Source organism: Mycotypha africana (genome assembly GCF_025528875.1).
Source record: "Mycotypha africana strain NRRL 2978 chromosome Unknown BDF20scaffold_11, whole genome shotgun sequence".
In the NCBI taxonomy this organism is placed as follows: Eukaryota; Fungi; Mucoromycota; class Mucoromycetes; order Mucorales; family Mycotyphaceae; genus Mycotypha; species Mycotypha africana.
The window spans coordinates 471,947-491,302 of record NW_026515735.1 but is presented as its reverse complement, the minus strand read 5'-3'; the positions used below and the strand labels follow the sequence as shown (position 1 = coordinate 491,302).

Here is a 19,356-nt window from a genome sequence, read left to right as displayed (position 1 = left end):
CTACGTTCACCTGACAACAACAATGAATAATTATCGTAACACTCAATGCTAACTACTCTTCAACAAAATCTCAAAGAATTTCACTCCAACTTTCATCACATCATACCATTGTAGATCAATCAGCGGTAGTTGAAGTGGATTTATATACTCTGCGGCAACTAAAGACAGGCACGTGCGCTACTTCTCTCCTTTTGCATAAAAACTCCACAACAGTATACAAATTGTTTCCGAAATCTAAAACGATTCCTTTTTGTATGAGAGTTTCTCGCGTATGAATAAATGTATTAGAAGGAATGCTGAGTTGTTATTTAGTTTCACGACAATATTTTCAATCTTCGCGTTGTTTTTGGCCCAGAGAAAGCATATAATTTAGCTACTGGCATCTTTTCAGACTATACCTGAACATTTTTGAACCTGAGAATATAAATTTTATCGCTTGTTGTGAGACAATGCTCTTTATTTAAACCTGCAAAGATGATTATATTCTTCAGTCTAAATGCGGAACAAAACTCAGTAACAACAAGAGGTCAATGAGACGCCACTTGCACGTTCGACTGTAATTCTAATAGAAGTGCTCTATTTGTCATACTGTTTACGAGCAAACATAGCAGTAGTTAATGATTCAACAAATTTGTCTTGTTCGATACATCGTATTGAGCGCGTTTCTGCTGCTTTCCAAATTTCAAGTCCAATATACATGAGTAGAATCAAAAACCACATTAGATAATATTGGAATGAACGTTAAAGTCACATTTTGAAGTGGAGTAAGCTTCAAAGACGGACGCTATAATATAGGTGACGTTGGGATGTATTGAGCATGCAGTTGTTTGAGCATATTTGATTTGCTACGCTCTCGAACTCAAAAATAGAAGTTCCGATATTTTACTGCACCGAAGGGAACGTGTTCAGCGTAATGTAGAAGCAACATTTGATATATAAAGGATAGGAAAAACAACAGTTAAGTTACTTCAGTCATCTACATCACAAACTGCCACAAATGCCTTATCCTAAAAACAAAGTTACTTTCCTCTCCAACTGGACCGCCACTCCCTACCATGCCCCTTTCTACTTGGCTCAAAAGATAGGTTATTTCGAAGAAGAAGGCCTTCAAGTTGCTATTATGGAACCATCCAACCCCTCTGATGTCACTGAACTCATCGGTTCCGGTAAGATCGATCTTGGTTTGAAGGCTATGATCCATACTATCGCTGCTAAGGTTCGTGGTCAACCCATGATCTCTATCGGTACTCTTTTGGATGAGCCCTTCACCGGTATTATTCACTTTAAGAACAAGTCTGGTATCAAGGAATTCAAGGATATCCGTGGCAAGAAGATCGGCTACGTCGGTGAATTCGGCAAGATCCAATTGGATGACTTGATGAAGAACTTCGGTATGTCTCCCTCCGATTACACTGCTGTCCGTGTCGGTATGAATTGTGTCGATGCCATTAAAAAAGGCATTGTTGATGCTGGTATTGGCATTGAATGTGTTCAACAAGTTGAGCTTGAAGACTATGCTGAAGAACAAGGTTGGGGTCGTGATGCTGTCGAAATGCTCCGTATCGACCATCTTGCTAACTTAGGTTGTTGTTGTTTCTGTTCCGTAAGTTATTCTTTACTTCTTCTGTTTGTCACTGATGCAATACATCAGTATTGTGTAGTTAATTTTTGATCTTACCTAACTTATTTTGGTTTTGTTGCTTCTCATATACAATATAGATCATGTACGTTGGTAACGAAACCTTCGTCAAGGAAAACCCCGAGAAGTGCAGACAATTCTTACGTGCTGTCAAGAAGGCTACTGACTACTTGGTCAACAACCCCAAGGAGGCCTACAGCAAGTACTGTGAAGTCTTCCCTCGTATGGACACCATTACTCAACGTAAGATCTTCCAACGTTGCTTCCGTTACTTCTCTCGTGATCTCAAGAACGTCCAACGTGATTGGAACAAGGTTACTGGCTACTGTAAGCGTCTTGGTATTGTCGGCGATGACTTCGAACAAAACAAGACTAACGAGCTCTTCAACTGGCCTCTTCTTCCCGAAGGCCCTGGTGGAGTTGAGCCTGAAACTTTCGATACTGGTGTTGTTCCCGGTGGTGCTCAGTGCTGTCTTCACCCTGCTATTTCCAACCCCGTTGGTATCCTCTAAATACCTTGCATTCTCTCATCATCGTATATTATCTTCCCAACTTGATCTAACATCACATTTCACTGTGATAGTCAATCATTTTTCTATTATGCATTTTTTATATCAGTAAAACTCATAATGATTAAAATTTAGGATATTGTATGTAGAAGCCCGAAGATTGTCTACCTCGACAGTATTCGGTTTTCTGATCATTCAGTCAAATATCTTACTGAATTGTTTTTCATAAAAAAAAGTTGTAATTGCTTTGAATTCAAATTGATGGAAAAATTTTCCATGGTTAAGGATGAAACTAATATACTTAATCAAGGGAACTATAAATTTCTTACAAGCAAAGATAACAGAATAATAAAAAATTTGAATGGAATCTTTATTCTATAGCATATGTTAACATGATTCATCCGCAATAATACTTCTCAAGACAGATTCTAATAAAGCTGAGTTATATCGAGGCTCTTCACTATTTGGATCAGGTTCAGCAACCACACATTTTATCCCCAAATCCTTAATAGCATCAATGTCAACTTCTATTCTGGAGTTAGAAAGATAGATAAGGTGTGTAATATATGTAGAAGGAGGATTGTTAGGCACTAATTCAGCTGGGAAAGGGGATGCTAAGGGTGGTAGATGCAGATTGCCACTTTTTGGATATCCTTCATTGTGTCCACAGAGTGAAGTTTTTGAAAAATTTGTATGAATCTGTGGTGGCCAATGTCGAAAGCCGTGATCTACAGGTCTACGAAAGAAATCTGGATGGGATTGCCCATGTTGTCGCATAGAACCCGCCATTGGATCTTCCTCAGCATGAGTATCATAGTATCTACGACGAGCATCTATTAATAGACTCTCATTCAATGCATTGGTGATGGTTCCTATGAAATCCAGGGCGGTGTAACCTTCTGTTTCACGATCGGGGGTACCATTTAGGATGAGGATTTTGCGACGAAGTGTTGAAGAATGAGCAATGGTATGTCCAACTTTGCGTAGAATCAGACATGGTAATATTGATGTATAAAGTGAGCCGATGGAGTACACTAAATCACTTCGCTTTGACAAATGATCAAGCACCTTTGGGTTTGGAATGGGATAAATCTCTTGACCATACTCATTCATGTAATAAATACGAGAAATCGGTGCTGAGAGTTTCTCATCGGTTGATTTACTGAATATAAGATTACCATTTGGACCGTCTTCATAGCTACCTTGTAAAGGAGAATTTGGTAATGCTAGCTTTGAAAACGCATCTATAGGATTCGTACTCTTTATACAGGTCTGATTGAGGCCAGGATGACTGATTTCGCATTGCCCTCGGAGTATCTGGCCATCTTCTAAGGATGCAGCTATCGAAGCTGTGTGATTGGTGTTTATAACAGGAAGTACATAGGTTGGTTCGCGTATGGCGGTGATTGAAGAAAAGAGAAAAATTGCTGCTTCAAGAGAACCAAAGAATAGCCGCGCTCCAGTCAAAAAGAAGTTGCCGATAGATCCATTGCAAAAATTGAAATGCTTATGAGATCTCTTAAGAATTTCAAAGTTGAACAAAACTAAAAAGCCCCTAATAGTTTCTTTTTTTTCAATGGAGATCTGTCTCCAGAGCCTAAAGTTTTAATCAAGGCGGTCAGTAACCGAAAGACTTATATTGGACAATAAAGTCAGTATGGTTTTTTTCATACTCGTGGCGTCCTTCGACTATTCTTGTCCACTCATCTCGAATTGCATGTTCATCTCCAACTGAAGGCAATCTGTAACTGAGTAGATCCTTAATAGCAGTTCTCTCCTCTGAATTATGACCATCAACATTAATCAAACGGGTGAGTCGAGAACGAAGATCACCAATACTTGGGCCACCAAGAACTCTCAACAGCTCGCTCTGATATACACCGAACCGCTGTTGGTTAGTAATCGAAAGTTTACGTTTTCAAATACACGGTAATAATTACTTTACAGTTGAGCCTCCATTGTCTGACACTCCCAACACATAACAGACGCTTGGAGTAATGGACTGAAATGCGTTGACTAAAAAGAAGATGAGAATTAAGATAGAAAGTCCTCAAATCGATATTGTGTGCTTCCAGAGGTACCAATAAAATTGCAGGCGGAACCGCCAGAGAATATGATAAAAGAAGTGTCTGTCATTTTGGAAAACAAAGCTGTTGAATCTTGGAAAAGGCAAACAATACCAGTTAACTGGTCGCAGATCCTTTTTCCAATTCGGTCTGGACCCTGACGTAGACTGAATACGAAAAATGAATTTCAAAAATAGCAGACAGCAGTAAAAATCGCAGTCAAGTAAGGGGGCGGGAGAAACGAATAAGACAATAGTTTTGAACCCAATGGGCACAAAGATAAACTATATCTTAGAAAATTGCCCTGGGCAGGTCAAAATACAGTAGGGAATCAAAAACCCTAAAGGAACGAGGGCAAAAGGTAGCGTATCACAAATGCAGACTAAGGAAAACGGTCCGATCAAGCATTGAGAGTTGTGGGTGGATATGGCTATTCTAACAAAGACTGTACTAGTTTCTGACGGGATAGGGGCCATTTTGTCGTGCTGAAGGTAATCGACCTCATAAAGTAGCATTTGGACAATTGGTTCAACAAGTGAGAAATGGGGTCAGCGACGGTTGTTGGATGTTGCAGTCGGTTGTGCATTTGTAAGAATTCAATGGTGCGGGCTTTAGTGAGAGTACGCAAGGGATAATATTGGCAGTGGGCTGAGTAGTTGTTTGAAAGCCAACCCAATCTCCAACGAAGACAACGTCTACGCTCAATAAAGTCATTGGAAGCCAAAGAATAGCTTGAGAGAGATATTGGCACGGCATGCTGCCAAGTTACAGTCTTTGCAGTTCAGTTTTGAATTGAATTTTTAAGATCAACAGAACAAAAAAGTTGAGAGTTTAGAGTACAATATTTTTGGATATATTTTCGATAAATGTAGACTTACTACCTGTATCTTCAAATACCAGGTCTTCCATGACCAGCCCAAACCTCTTGAGCAATTTGATACATGTTTTGAGCCGCCATTACATCACGGTTCCTAAAGTACTACAATTTCTGCAAAAAAGTATATGATGGATTTCCCTGTTATAATAGCACGTTACTTTCTTAAATCCGACGATCTACACGAACTACAAATCTATACACGGATTGGTGTAAATCAGAGTTTTGAGCTATGATTAGGATATTAGTGCAATTGATTATATTACCTTTGACGTACGGAAATCAGCAATATCTAACATTTACACTAGCCTTGTTTCTCTTTATTTTTCGAATGCATGTATATTTTGTTCCAGACACCCGCTTGCAAACCTTTGAAGCGGACTTGCGATCTATTGGTCAACCCATCACCAACCAGTACCAGTGGGATTTTTGACATATCGCCTAGGTTCGAAAGGCTTTTGCACGTATTAGGCATTATGCCTAGAGAAGTGAGAATATACTATTACAGTAGTGCATACTGTGATTACAGTATACCGTAAGCAATGTTAGGGGTACATACTTGTCGATCTTCTTTTCATTGATTAGAGATTAAGCTTCGTAATAAGGCTTAGGCCGTGTCATTAATTTCTGCTAAAGAGTATATGAATCTAAAGCAACTGATAAGAAAGAAGGATAAAGGTACAGAAAAAGTGGGAGTCGTATTGCTGACAACATTTTTTTGACAACAATCTATTACTCTGCTACTGTCTGATATATTGGAATGATGTAAATGTTATCTGTTTTTGTTTGCTCAACGGAGTCTGCAATTGCAGAGCTTTACGCTCGAGGGGCTCTTAAGAGGAAAACATGTAAAAGAAGGAGTATACGAGCTGTTATGCTCCCAGTCGTAGAGGTACTTTATAAGTGAAAAAGCTAACATTTGCAGTTGTTTGAACTGGCCAGAGCCCAATGTATTGAAGACGTTACGTACTCTCAGGTCACAATTGTTTCAATAAAATAGATGCTTAACTGTAATTAGGAACATAGTTGGAAATTGCTTGCAGTGCTTATGTCCTTGATTGGCTGTTTCTGATTTTCTATGATGGTATCGCGTTTTGTTGATTCAATTGGTATACTGCAAAATTTCCAAATGGAATGTTAAGCCTATCTATTGGCGTTTTACAATTTCAGTTACTTCTGTCTATTTCAAAAAGAAAACTCACACACTGTAGAAGACTTAGACGACGTTAACAATTAACGGCCCTTAAAAGTAGTTGAACCCGGCTTAGTAAAGTAGGCCAAACTGTTGAAAACGTGCCAGCGCAGTGATATTCAAAAATTATGTTACCCAGGACTCTAATAAGATCCATTTGCTGCTCTCGCACTATTTTACACAAGCCAAGCCATTTCACTGCATCTAGCTCCAAGAAGTACTCACTTGACATTTATAATTTTACATCACGTTTCTTTTGGTGTATATACAGAGATTTTCAATCAAGAAACTCAATAAGTAAACGAACTAAAACAATTGAATTATGCTTATTGTGCGCAATATACGAAAATCCTGACCTTTTGAAGGAAGAGAATACCTCAAAAAGCAATATTTTGGAATGCATCACATTTCGTTTAGATGAAACAAGAAACAAAAAAGATAACTGATGAACTTAGGTCAGAGGATGACGAAGGCTAGTAACAAGAAATAAGCTCTGACAAAGGAAATAGAGCTGAAATGGATAAGGCATTGGGTTGAGAATTTTGTTTTTCAAAAGGAAAACAGAGGTGTAATTGGAACTGCAAAACGCCAACAGTCTTAGGGTAAGCATTCGCAAATATGGAAAAAGGAAAAAAAAATTAGTATAATATTATTACGTTGTTATGAATACCCAAGAATAATGAAACTACAGGTTTATACACATACTTTTTAGTAAAAGCTCTTGGTATCTATCCGATCCATTATCTCGAATATGCTATGAGAGTTCTGAATATAATCTAACGCTTGGTCAATGCGCATAATAAAATAATTTACTTTTTTTCGTTTGTATAAGTTCAGGAATTTATCAAGTACAGGTATAAGAGATGAGAAGTATAAACCGAGATTCGTTCCAAATTCGCAAATTGTAAAAAGGCAATGCAGGTGTAACAACTGCATAGAATTTGGACACACACACACAAAAAAAAAAAAAAAAAAAAAAGCAACAGCTATTATGCAATTCCGGCACTGATCTTAGTATCAGTTGTTAGGCTTCACTAGCATTGGGTAGAATGTGCAATTTAGCCTTCATTAGCATCTTTCGAAAATTACAAAAAAGCTGGATGAAAATGGCTACTGTAAAAAGTTTGGTATATTCATGCAAGACTTCATAATATTCGTTGGTACATCCGAATAATGGCGTCTGTTATCTCGTTAAATCGACGGAGCATGCTAATGTAACCATGATTATACTCAAAAGTGTACACAACGTAACAAATTTCGTGTTGCAAGGCGTCTCAACACACCTTCCATTGATACACTGGCCATACTATTTCGATCCGCACATTGAAGACATTCCGCTCATACCATCTAATACAATTACTATGCTAACATCAAAGATCTAACTATCAATTGCTTTCTAAATCTAAGGAAACATAAATGAAGTTCACGATTGTTTGGTATATCATCTAAAAATTTGCAACGAAAACTTCATGCCTGAATAAAAATGCATTTAGGCATACTGATTCATTCAATCCTTTTGATGGCTCTGTCAAACGTAAGCTTTACAATAGTAGCGACACTAGAATAAAAGCGAGTAGTAAAGAAGACGAAGCTGGATTAATTCATCAATATGGCAATCAATGTGTCCAGCCGAAATAAACATTCAAAAACCTTCGGTCCTAATATAGATCAGATGAGCAGAGCTTTTCAGACAAAAATATTAAAAAAGTGAGACAAATTATTTATTTTTTGGAAAGATACTCTATTTTTCGGAAGGATTTATCTGTAAACAACCACAATTTATTTGAATGAACCGCGCTCTATAAGCCAATGTAAGGACAAAACGAGTCATTGTAGGCTGCAAGAACTGGACAAATTTATCCATGATAACAGTATGTTCGACAGTTTCGTATTTTTAGTTAAAATTAAATTTATGTCATGAAAAGCATACCGAAATTTTGGCAAGCGGATATGCGGTGGTAATGGATGAATACCTCGTGAAGGTTTATATAAAGTCTTGATAGACGTTGGGATAAAGATTTACAGAATCAGATTCAAAGTATAGCACTAAGCAGGAAAGAAACATCTTGCATGAATATTCTCCATTGTCTTCATAGCATAAGAAACTGATTGACATGACCAAAAATGACAGGTGCAGGCAAAAATTATCTTCTCTTACTGAATTGTCCAAATAATTGAGCCAATATACTACAATATTAGTTACATTGGAAGACTGTGTTTTCGTTTTTAGTTTGCTTTCATCAATTAAACATGGAGCTAACTTTATTTTTGAACTCAAATCTTAATGTGTGAAGAAAAACGTACAATGATTTGGAGAACAATCATTTTAGTGATGCACGTTACGGCTTCGTTCCAATACAACAACAGGAAACTGTACTGCTCCTGATGTATTGGAGTTTAAATGAATATATACCGATCAAATAAAGGCAACGTTATAGGCATATATATGGTACGTGCTGATTAAATGATGTATGCAGATAAAAAAGGTATTTTAGATTCAAAAATTCTGTCCAAATTTTTGTTGGAGTACGTCTAATTATAACAGTGGATCACTCTCAAGCTATGATATTTATTAGTCCGAAAAAAATGTTACGAGAATCCGAATCAAAGCAGGGAAAATGAGTATTAGGATTTATTCCCAGCTCAATTTTTTTTATCAAACTTAATCGTATCGATCACAAACAGAAATCACAGCAGAAGCTTAAACAACGCATACATATTGCTTATATTTGAGTTACATATGTCAATTATCTGACAAGACTAAACAAAACCAAATACTGGTAGCGTGCACTGACGCATACGTATTCCTTAGCAACTAAACAGTATTTGTGAAACGTTTTGATTAGGTAACATTCAACTGCATTAATCCTAGAATTTAAAATGCTGTGCCAAAAAAAAAACAAAAAAAAAAAAAACTTTTTCATCTGAAAAACCATTTTTAATCATGTTTCAAAAACCAAAGGTCCTTCCAATGAGATTCCTATCCCGCTTCATAAGATGAAAATGCAAAGAATGTTGGAAGACTTTGCACATCATGTTTGCTAAACAATAAGACGCGTATGATCTCTATTAATGATAAGATTGAATAGATTCTGTAAAGAACCTAAATCCTACTTTCTAGAATTTACTTTCTAGAACCTAGAAGCAATGGGAGTCTCTACTACTGTTTATTTTCGGAAGATTAATGGGGTTTTTTTTTTCAAAAAAATGAAACAATATCCTTATATCGACCTTCTGCGGAAAGGTTCACCCTAAAAGTTTGCGTCACTGTTTGTGACACGTGTATCATAAAATTACTTAACCAAGAGCGACCTTTACTTTTTTTTTCTTCTTTTTTTCTTTTCTTTTTCCTTAACTTATTTCCTTAATAAAGTATTATCAAAATGCCCGGAGGAGGTGAAATGCCCAAGACCAAGCAAGCTGCCCAGAACAAGGCCTGTCTCATCTGTATTGATGGTTGGGGTATTGGCGAAAGAGAAGATCACCTTGGCGATGCCATCTACAACGCTGAAACTCCTGTTATGGATAAGCTCGAAAAGGAAGTTCCTTTCGTTCCCATTGCTGCTCACGGTCTTTCCGTCGGTCTTCCTGATGGTTTGATGGGTAACTCTGAAGTTGGTCATCTTAACATTGGTGCCGGTCGTGTTGTCTATCAAGTAAGTGCATTGAATTTTTTTTTTTTTGAAAAAAAAAACCAGTAAAAGTGACTGTGATTTAGTGATCAAATTGCAATATATTAATAATCTGCCCTTCTATTTTGCTTATATTGTGTGTGTGCGTGTGTGTGTGTGTGCGGTTACGCTTAATGATAGGATATTGTCCGTATCGATCTTGCTATGAAGAACAAGGAATTCGGTCAAGTCGAAAACATCAAGGGTGCTTTTGAACGTGCCAAGAATGGCAATGGCCGTCTTCACTTCATGGGTCTCGTTTCCGACGGTGGTGTTCACGGTCATATTGATCATCTTGTTGCTCTCTTGACTGCCGCCAAGGAAGCTGGTGTCCCCGAATCCTACATTCACTTCTTCGGTGATGGTCGTGATACCGCTCCTAAGTCCGCTGCCAAGTATATGCAACAACTTGTTGATGCTCTCAAGCAACTTGGTTACGGTAAGATTGCTGATATTTGCGGTCGTTACTATGCTATGGACCGTGATAAGCGTTGGGAACGTGTCCAAATTGCTTTCGACGGTATGACCCAAGCTAAGGGCGAAAAGGTTGAAGACCCTGTCAAGGCCATTGAAGCTCGTTATGAACAAGGTGAGACTGATGAATTCTTGAAGCCTATCATCATCAACGAAGAAGGTCAAATCAAGGAGAACGATACCATCTTCTGTTTCAACTTCCGTTCTGACCGTATGCGTGAAATGTCTCAAGCCCTTGGTATTGCTCCTTGTCCCTTCGATTCCCCTGTCCCTAAGAACATTGAAGTCTTCACCATGACTCAATACAAGGGCGATTTCCCCTTCAAGGTCGCTTTCCCTGCTCAAACTATGGATAACGTCCTTGCTGAATGGTTGTCCAAGAACGATGTTCCTCAAATGCATATTGCTGAAACTGAAAAGTACGCTCATGTTACTTTCTTCTTCAACGGTGGTTCTGAAGCTCAATTCCCTGGCGAAGAACGTGGTTTGGTTCCCTCTCCCAAGGTTGCTACTTATGATCTTCAACCTGAAATGTCCGCTGCTGGTGTTGCTGATGAAGTCGCCAAGGCCATTGATTCTGGTAAGTATCCTCTTGTCATGTGTAACTTCGCCCCCCCTGATATGGTTGGTCACACTGGTGTCTACGAAGCCGCTAAGGTTGGTGTCCATGCTACTGATAAGGCTATCGGTGTTGTTCTCGAAGCCTGTAAGAAGAACGGTTACGCTCTTTTCATCACAGCCGATCACGGTAATGCCGAAAAGATGATTGCTGACGATGGCAAGTCTCCTTTCACTGCTCACACTTGTGCTAAGGTTCCCTTCATCATGGCTAACGCCAATGATGCTAAGTTCAAGGATGGTGCCGAAGGTGCTCTCTGTGATGTTGCTCCTACTGTCCTCCAATACATGGGTCTCGATATCCCCAAGGAAATGACCGGCAAGTCTTTGTTGGCTTAGATATGTTGATATTTATATTATAAATTGTCCCTTTAATCTCTCAACGTAGTGTATAGTCTCTTTTCATATTGATTTCTTTAGATCTTCATGTGCATTCTCATCGTTAAAAAAAAAAAGTAATATTTTTGTTTTGTCATAAATAAACTTTGTACATTTCTTTTGCATGGAAAAAATATATTTCAGAAGCTCACTTTTTAATGTGTATTATACCTTTGAAGATCCATGTTTTAAGCTATAACAAATTCTATTGAAACGTTTGACAGCCAACTGATTTTTGAAACCGACGCAAAGCGTGAAGTTAATTGGCTCATATTTGACCGATTTTGGCAATCGAAGAATTTAAACAAAAAATCGAAACAACCAGAAAAATAGAAAGCGAAAAATATTTTGGGTTAAACATTCCCCTTTGCCTTCTTTCTCATTGATATTACCACGAAGACCTCTGTTCATTATCCTCAACGTGAATGCCTTCACTTATTGCACCACAGCTTACAGAGCCGCCGCAACGGAAATTCTTCAATAATATCACTTCTACGAAGAATAGCTTTCGGCAGTACAACAACAACAGCTTTCCCTCATCTGGAAGAGGCTCGATGAGCAAGAATGGCCCAAGTCATTCATTGTCTTTGTCAGATAATACCAAATTTCTACTATGTTGTTTTTGTTGGTACCTTTCTTCATCTCTATCGAGCAACACTGGCAAGCAAATCATGAACCATTTCAGATATCCCGTTACTTTGACATATGTACAGTTTATTTTTGTGGCGTGCTGGAGTGCCATAGCAGAAAAAGCAGTAAACATGAAAAATATTAGAAAACCGACAAAAGTGATTATACAGACCATTATACCATTATCTATTTTCATGATCGTTGGCCATGTGTTTTCCAGTATCTCAATCAGTAGAATACCTGTCAGTTTAGTGCATACAATTAAGGTAAATCCCACATATTAGCAAAAGTTAATGAGTGAAGCGGCCATTGACGTGGATTTCCTTTATATGTTTAGGCCTTAGCGCCCTTATTTACAGTGTTATTCTATCGATTTATATTCAAAGTACATTATTCTTCAAAAGTTTATACCGCATTGATCCCTCTGACAACCGGTGTTATCCTCGCTTGCTCGTTCACATTTTCCAACAATTTGATTGGCTTACTATGTGCTCTGGCGTCCTGCCTAATATTTGTCCTACAAAATATTTTTAGCAAAAAATTGCTGTTCAAAGAATCCAAGAAGGGAAGCAGCAATCCAAATAAACTGGACAAGATGAATATGATGTTCTATTCAGCATTTATTGCCTTCGTTTTGATGACACCAATGTGGTTTTACTATGACGGATTTCATATTCTATTCAACCAAGCCAATAGAGATATCAGTAGGACAAAATTATTGTATTATTTTTTATTGAATGGTACAACGCATTTCGCACAGAATTGGTTTGCATTCACAACACTATCGATGTCATCACCTGTCACTTACTCGATTGCTTCACTCGTCAAGCGTATCTTTGTTATCGTTATGAGTATTATTTGGTTCGGTCAGCAGGTCAGCTTAATTCAAAGCTTGGGCATCATTTTGACATTTGTCGGCTTATGGATGTATCAATCTGCAAAACGTGAGGTCGACCAAGGAGAAAGTAAAGCTTGCGAAAGATCAATTGATGTTCTTCCTACGTCAAATAAAGGACAAGATGCAGAAGAGATATTGTTGAACGAGAAAAGTCATTTGCCCAACAGTAATGCTCTTAATAACCCAGCTATGACGATGAAGAAATGGATAGGAAACCATATACCTGGCTCAAACACAGCAAGAAACGTTAAACTTTTATAGACATAACATTAATAGTAAATTAACAAGCTGCATCATTACATTTTATAGATTAGACATATTTACCCTTTCAAAATTTCCTTATGTTACATACACACTTTTCACAAAAAAAAACCTTCGCAATTTGAGATGTTACTTTTTTCTAAAGTATTATCGTTCACTTCCCAACGCTAGAAAAGCCATCATTTTTTTCATTTCAATTTGATGTTAAGCAGTAAGTTAGTTTTCTAATGTCACTCCAACTGCTACACAGCCAATTTCAACATTTCACTTATCCCAAATTTGTCCTCCACAACCAAATTTTGAACTTTTTTTTTTTTTTTTCTGCAATTTTTCTTTGTTTGCCTTTAACAATACATAGTCTCCACAGATATATCTTTTCAATTTATATTCGCATGTCTTCAAATTCACCAATTGCTTCAGTACCAGATCCCAATGACAATACGAACAGTGCTGATAACCTTATCTATCAGCAGCAACCACAACCTTTGCCGGATGAAATTGACGATTTCGAAGGTCAAGAAGCCATTCCTCAAAAACTGAAGCTTGACCTTAGAGGAACTCGCATTGACCTTGATAGAGATACCTTAATCAACTTACCCGAAAGTCTACTCATTGCTATGTTCCCTAACGGTCTAATATTACCTAGACCAGCATCGGAAGAATATGACGACTTTGACGAAGACTACGATAACATTTCGCGCCATTCCATTGGTGTCGATGAGCAAGTTAACTTTGTTGACTTTGACCCAGCTTGTTTGGAGTATGTCCTAAAATTTTATAGCCATGCTGCAGAAGTGCGAGATAGGAACCAGCAAGATACTGAAATCCAACAAATGTTGAATAACTCATCTGCTGCAACTTCGCCTGTTTATTATACACTGTTGACAAAACAGCCAATCATTGTTTTACGAGAAGAACTCGAGTACTTCTGCCTTCCTACAGAAAAGAACCAATCAGTAAAGCATTTAAAATTGTCCTCTGGTCAGTATCTGAAAAAACGAGACCATATTTTTGAGGCTCTACAACGCAATATATCCAGGGAGAATAATGTAGCTGAACAGCACCTTATTGATATGCTATGCGATGCTGGGTTTCATCGAGATGATCGTTGGGGATATCGTGAAATTGAGCCTTTACGCACAATTATTAGTAGCATGGCACTTGTTTTACTGAAAACAGTTGGCCCAGATAACCATATGGCCACAGCTCAAAAACTATTTTTATTCTGGAGAAAGCCTGCTGTAAGTTATTTACTTTTATTATGACAGCTGTTATTTTGAATCCTTAACACTGAAAATTATATTTACACAGAGAAAATGCTGGTGGGATGGCAACACTGTCGAGCTGGAGGGCCACAAAATCCGTCTATGGGCTCGGAGAACCTGGACATTAGAATTGGCTTTGGTGTAAGGTATCGAAGCTTTTGTACACATTGACTATTATGAGCCTCTTGTTACTTTATATTCTCATTTGTATACCAGATATGTTGTTCCTCTCTTTTAATATTTTTATTTAACCATTTTCGTTCCTCATTTATTTCCTTCCCTCCTTTACAAACCTTTCAATGCTCCTTTTCAACAGCGACATAAATCATACTTATTTAGGAAAATGCGCCTAGTGATTTTATTGCTTCGTCAATTCTATGGCATTTGTATAGAAGAAAGAATGTAAAATGGCTTGCTTTGATTGAAATAGATCAACTACTTCAAAGCGTTTTCGTCGATCTTCTCTAAGCTTGCCTTTTTATCCGAGGACTTGGGTCCTGCCTCCAGTTTACCAATGATTACATAATGTTCCTTGATCTGAGCTGAGTGCAAAAAGGTCACATAAGAGTCACAATTAGATTAATTTGACAGAAAAAAAAAAAAAAGTAACATCAAACTTCTTGTCCCCAAGTGTATTCCTATTGTATCTCTTTATATCCATTACGGAAACGCAATAAAATGTCTGACGTTGTTGAAGCAAAACCTGGTGAAGCTCTTATCAAATCTAAGTAAGCCACAATTATAATTATTATACTAATCATAACATATCATAACGCTCTCACTAATACAATGCATTTCGTTTCTACCTATCAAGGTACCGAAAAGAACGTTGGTTTAATGAAGAAACGGCAGAGCAAGCCATAGAAGTTGTTCCTAATGATGATGAAGCTGAACATGCCGAAACAGAAGATGGAAAAAAAAAGAAGACCAAGGTTAGACCATTAGAGTTAAGTTTGTTTTTCTTGGATGGAAGAATTTACTCACCAGCATTTACATCTGTTTCAGTATGCAAGAGGTGCTAACAAGGGTCAAAGAGGAAAGAAACGTATTGAAGATACAGTAAAAGTAAGTTAGCTCAAGATAAGACTTGATTCGATTACAATCAACTATAACTGACGATAATCTCCTAGCTTTGTAAAAATACTTCGCTTGGAGAAGAATGCAAATTCGGTGATGAGTAAGGAATCATTTCCGTTGAGAATAATAACGACATGGCACTGACCATCTATCAACAATAGTTGTAGATATTCTCATGATTTGGAAGGCTATCTCAAAACCAAACCCGAGGATCTCGGAGACAAGTGTATTCAGTTCGAACTCTTTGGAAAGTAAGCTATCCAACTCTATATGCTATCAGAGAAACATTGAGATATTAACATTACTTTTAGATGTCCTTACGGCTACAAATGTCGTTTTCTTAAAGCACATTTGGACGAGAATAACAAATTGATAATTGATGAGAAGAAGTATAGCGAAAAACCTGTTTATACGTTTAATGGTATCAGTGCTGAATCCCAAAAGAAGTTGTTGAAAAATAAGGTAATAATGGCGTCTTACCGTCAAATTGTTATTTTGAGTATACTAATAGGCTTTGAGTATCATTCTTGTTTTTATAGTACGAATTTCCCAAGACAGAGGCATACATGATACAAGTTCAGAAAGAAATTGAAGAGGAACAACGTGTTAAAGATGGGAATGCTTTGAAAAGGAAAGCCATTTCGGACAACTCCTCATCAGAAATATCCGAAACGAATAAGAAAATTAAAAGCCAACAGAACACTGATAGTGACAATGATGACGATTTCTTTGATGCCTCTCAAGAGTTCACAAATGTGACCATTGAAACAGCAACTTCAACTCCAACAGTGACGGAAGAGAAGGCAATTGGTCCTATCGACCTTAAATATAAAAAGGTAACCCATCTCTGAGAAGGTGTATATATGCTAGTTTTGACTCTAACTTTGTTATGTGATAGATCATTGACTTTAGAAACAAAACATATCTTGCACCATTAACGACAGTTGGTAATTTACCTTTCCGTAGAATCTGTAAGGAGTATGGGGTCGACATTACTTGCGGTGAGATGGCGTTGGTGCCAAATTTATTGAGAGGACAACAATCTGAATGGGCCTTGACGAAGCGTCATAAATCTGAAGATATATTTGGTGTTCAGATTTGTGGTTCTAAGGTCGAAACCGTTACTAAAGCTTGTGAAGCTCTAAATAATGAAGTAGACGTCGATTTTATTGATCTCAATATGGGTTGTCCTATTGATCTTGTCTATAAGCAGGTATAATTGATGATGAAGCTGGTTACCGAAGGAATCAATCTGTTTACTTATGGATAAATTGAAATTTTTTTAGGGTGGCGGCTCAGCTTTATTAGATGCTAGAGGACGTGCTTTGAAGATTTTAAAGGGTATGCAAACGGTTACGAATATTCCTATCACTTGTAAATTTAGAATGGGTATCCACAACAACTACCCTATCGCTGATCGTTTGGTGCCACGTATTGATGAACTAGGCATTGCCTTGGGAACCGTAAGTAAAACGAATGCTGTTGCTCTTAATTGCGCGCCTTTTTGAATTAATACATGTTCGTTTCAAACTGAAGATTCATGGTCGCTCCCGTACCCAAAGATATACCAAGAAAGCTGATTGGGAATATATTGGTTTAATGAAAGGTTTGACCAAAACGATGCCTCTTTATGGCAATGGCGATATCATGAGCTTTGAGGACTACAATAATTTTAGAGAAATCAGCGGGGTTGACGGTGTGATGATTGGTAGAGGTGCGCTTATCAAGCCCTGGCTTTTTGAAGAGATCAAGTCACAGCGCAATTGGGATATTTCAGCAAATGAACGTTTTGATATGTTAAAGCGTTTCTGTGATTATGGTTTAGAACATTGGGGTAGTGATAGTCAGGGCGTCAATACGACGCGTCGATTCCTTTGTGAATGGCAATCTTTCCTATATAGATATATACCCGTTGGAATTTTAGAAAGACCCCCTCAACGTATGAATGAAAGACCTCCCCCTTACGAAGGAAGAAATGATCTGGAAACGTTAATGGCAAGCCCTTTAGCGTCGGATTGGGTAAAAATCAGTGAAATGCTATTGGGCCCAGCACCTGAGGATTTCAACTTCATTCCCAAGCATAAAGCAAACTCTTTTGAGAAGATCGAGGTAAAGCCTTAATTACATTAGAACTATTGTACATTTTGTGGTCACTTTATTAAAGAAAGAGAACTAATTAATTGATCTTTCTGTCTGCAAAAACTATAGGGCTAAGTTAATATTCTAACAGTCAAGTTCAACATGTATTCAGATAAATTATGATGTGCTCAAAAATAAAAATGTCCAAAATTTGAAAACGAGAAAAGAATGTTAGTTGTTATTACTACAGCAGAATTCAATGTCTACAATTTCTTTTGGTGAGGTGGATGTTAAGACATAGGGCTCGTCTTTACCGATAACCACATTGTCTTCAATACGGATGCCGATACCTTGATATTTCTCCGGGAATTTGTTATCAAAAGGAACATAAATGCCTGGCTCAATCGTAATCACCATATTTTTCTTTAGCTTGCGGGATCTGTCAAGATCATGCAGATCATGCACGTCAAGCCCTAAGTAATGCCCAACGTGATGAGGATAAAGGATACGTTCCAAATCCTACCCAGTGATAAACATGATACAGATGGAAAATGTGTGAGACTCTTATCAGTTTTGAAATAATTTTTTGTGATATTACCCAAGCTGACACTTCGAAACCTATCGCTTGGAGTTCATGTTTCAATAATTTGACAGATTGGGCGTGTATACCATGCAGAGAAATATTATTTCTCTCAGTGCAAAGCTTAATACAGGCTTTATTGACATTAAGCACCGCTTGATATAGCTCTTTTTGAGGTTCAGTAAACTTCCCATTAACTGGCCATGTACGAGTGATATCACTAGCATATCCGTTATATTCACCACCACAGTCTACTAAGACAAGGTCACCGTCCCTATTATGGTAGTACATATCAGATTACTGATACTATCAATATGTCCATTTAGATTGAGAGATTTCTTTCAACCTACTTTAACTCCATATCATTTCTAACGTAATGCATAGATAAGGCGTTTGGGCCACCTGCAACGACTGGAACATAGGCTAATATGGAAGCTCCATGTAAACGGTTCTCGTAGTCGAATTTAGCCCAGAGTTGTGATTCAGTTTTGCCAGGGCTTGTCCATTTCATAGCCTCGATGAATGCTTTTGAACTGATCATCCCAGATTTCTTCATAATTTCTACTTCGTCATCACTCTTTACCATACGTAATTCTTGGATGATCTTGCTCAAAGGTAAAATTGTCTGCAGCTTCAGCCCTATATTCCAACATAAAAAGGCAAAATATGATTTAATAAGTAACAATAAAACCGACCATATTTTGCCTCGTTGATGTTTTTACTACCCCTCCCCTCTCCTCCCTTTCAATGAAAGACTATTAATAGTAAATGATGCCCGTGTTGTCACAGACCTCTCTCCGAATCATTAGGGTTTAATACGCCATAAAGCTTAGTCAGTAGTCAACTTACCAGTTTCGATTAATGCCTTGGTTTCACTGCTTTTGATCAAGGTTGGCATTGAGCTTGGATCATCCATGAATATATGCTTTACATTCTTTAAAACCTTTTTGAAATATGACTGAAACCTAGTGTTTTCATATGCTTCATCAGCACCAAACAATTCTTTCACACCATCAATGCCTGTTCTTGGTCCATCCCATAATTCTGCACTAGGGTTTTTTGGTAATACAAACATGGTTTGTTTGTATCCGCGCTCTGAGCCATTCTTTTCTAAAAGAGTTGAAGCATATGTGGCAAAAATGTGA

The 19,356-nt window shown here is 37.7% G+C and overlaps 8 protein-coding genes across 8 annotated transcripts; 5 read left to right on the top strand and 3 right to left on the bottom strand.

Moving 5' to 3' along the window:
* Window positions 1-997: 997 nt before the first annotated feature.
* BDF20DRAFT_827175 (NMT1/THI5 like-domain-containing protein) lies at window positions 998-2,151 on the top strand (the record flags this gene model as incomplete). The annotated part of the gene is made up of 2 exons (XM_053078142.1): window positions 998-1,603; window positions 1,720-2,151. The coding sequence occupies 2 exons, from the start codon at window positions 998-1,000 to the stop codon at window positions 2,149-2,151; spliced, it is 1,038 nt and encodes a 345-aa protein (XP_052932261.1).
* Window positions 2,152-2,447: 296 nt separating this feature from the next.
* On the bottom strand, window positions 2,448-4,396 carry BDF20DRAFT_892934 (uncharacterized protein). Its single transcript, XM_053082322.1, has 4 exons — window positions 4,230-4,396; window positions 4,094-4,164; window positions 3,822-4,018; window positions 2,448-3,745 (listed from the first exon to the last, which is right to left on the bottom strand). The coding sequence occupies exons 1-4, from the start codon at window positions 4,282-4,284 to the stop codon at window positions 2,536-2,538; spliced, it is 1,533 nt and encodes a 510-aa protein (XP_052932260.1). The 5' UTR covers window positions 4,285-4,396; the 3' UTR covers window positions 2,448-2,535.
* Window positions 4,397-4,731: 335 nt separating this feature from the next.
* On the bottom strand, window positions 4,732-4,890 carry BDF20DRAFT_804284 (uncharacterized protein; the record flags this gene model as incomplete). The annotated part of the gene is made up of 1 exon (XM_053076461.1): window positions 4,732-4,890. A coding segment is annotated over one exon (159 nt), but the record flags the coding sequence as incomplete, so codon positions are not given.
* A 4,746-nt stretch (window positions 4,891-9,636) lies between these two features.
* BDF20DRAFT_892931 (2,3-bisphosphoglycerate-independent phosphoglycerate mutase) lies at window positions 9,637-11,565 on the top strand. The gene is made up of 2 exons (XM_053082321.1): window positions 9,637-9,936; window positions 10,093-11,565. Exons 1-2 carry the CDS (start codon window positions 9,664-9,666, stop codon window positions 11,380-11,382), a joined length of 1,563 nt encoding a protein of 520 aa, XP_052932258.1. The 5' UTR covers window positions 9,637-9,663; the 3' UTR covers window positions 11,383-11,565.
* Window positions 11,566-11,975: 410 nt separating this feature from the next.
* On the top strand, window positions 11,976-13,210 carry BDF20DRAFT_827567 (triose-phosphate transporter family-domain-containing protein; the record flags this gene model as incomplete). Its single annotated transcript, XM_053078175.1, has 2 exons — window positions 11,976-12,317; window positions 12,389-13,210. The coding sequence occupies 2 exons, from the start codon at window positions 11,976-11,978 to the stop codon at window positions 13,208-13,210; spliced, it is 1,164 nt and encodes a 387-aa protein (XP_052932257.1).
* Window positions 13,211-13,531: 321 nt separating this feature from the next.
* Window positions 13,532-15,118, top strand: BDF20DRAFT_963552 (uncharacterized protein). The gene is made up of 2 exons (XM_053084956.1): window positions 13,532-14,451; window positions 14,522-15,118. The coding sequence occupies exons 1-2, from the start codon at window positions 13,603-13,605 to the stop codon at window positions 14,618-14,620; spliced, it is 948 nt and encodes a 315-aa protein (XP_052932256.1). The 5' UTR covers window positions 13,532-13,602; the 3' UTR covers window positions 14,621-15,118.
* Window positions 15,098-18,151, top strand: BDF20DRAFT_980643 (uncharacterized protein). Its single transcript, XM_053085121.1, has 11 exons — window positions 15,098-15,203; window positions 15,290-15,407; window positions 15,481-15,540; window positions 15,606-15,652; window positions 15,714-15,803; window positions 15,864-16,014; window positions 16,092-16,388; window positions 16,451-16,765; window positions 16,839-17,015; window positions 17,089-17,661; window positions 17,761-18,151. The coding sequence occupies exons 1-11, from the start codon at window positions 15,154-15,156 to the stop codon at window positions 17,764-17,766; spliced, it is 1,884 nt and encodes a 627-aa protein (XP_052932255.1). The 5' UTR covers window positions 15,098-15,153; the 3' UTR covers window positions 17,767-18,151.
* BDF20DRAFT_827286 (peptidase M24, structural domain-containing protein) lies at window positions 17,863-19,286 on the bottom strand (the record flags this gene model as incomplete). Its single annotated transcript, XM_053078148.1, has 4 exons — window positions 17,863-18,150; window positions 18,230-18,485; window positions 18,562-18,850; window positions 19,061-19,286. 4 exons carry the CDS (start codon window positions 19,284-19,286, stop codon window positions 17,863-17,865), a joined length of 1,059 nt encoding a protein of 352 aa, XP_052932254.1.
* Window positions 19,287-19,356: the final 70 nt, after the last annotated feature.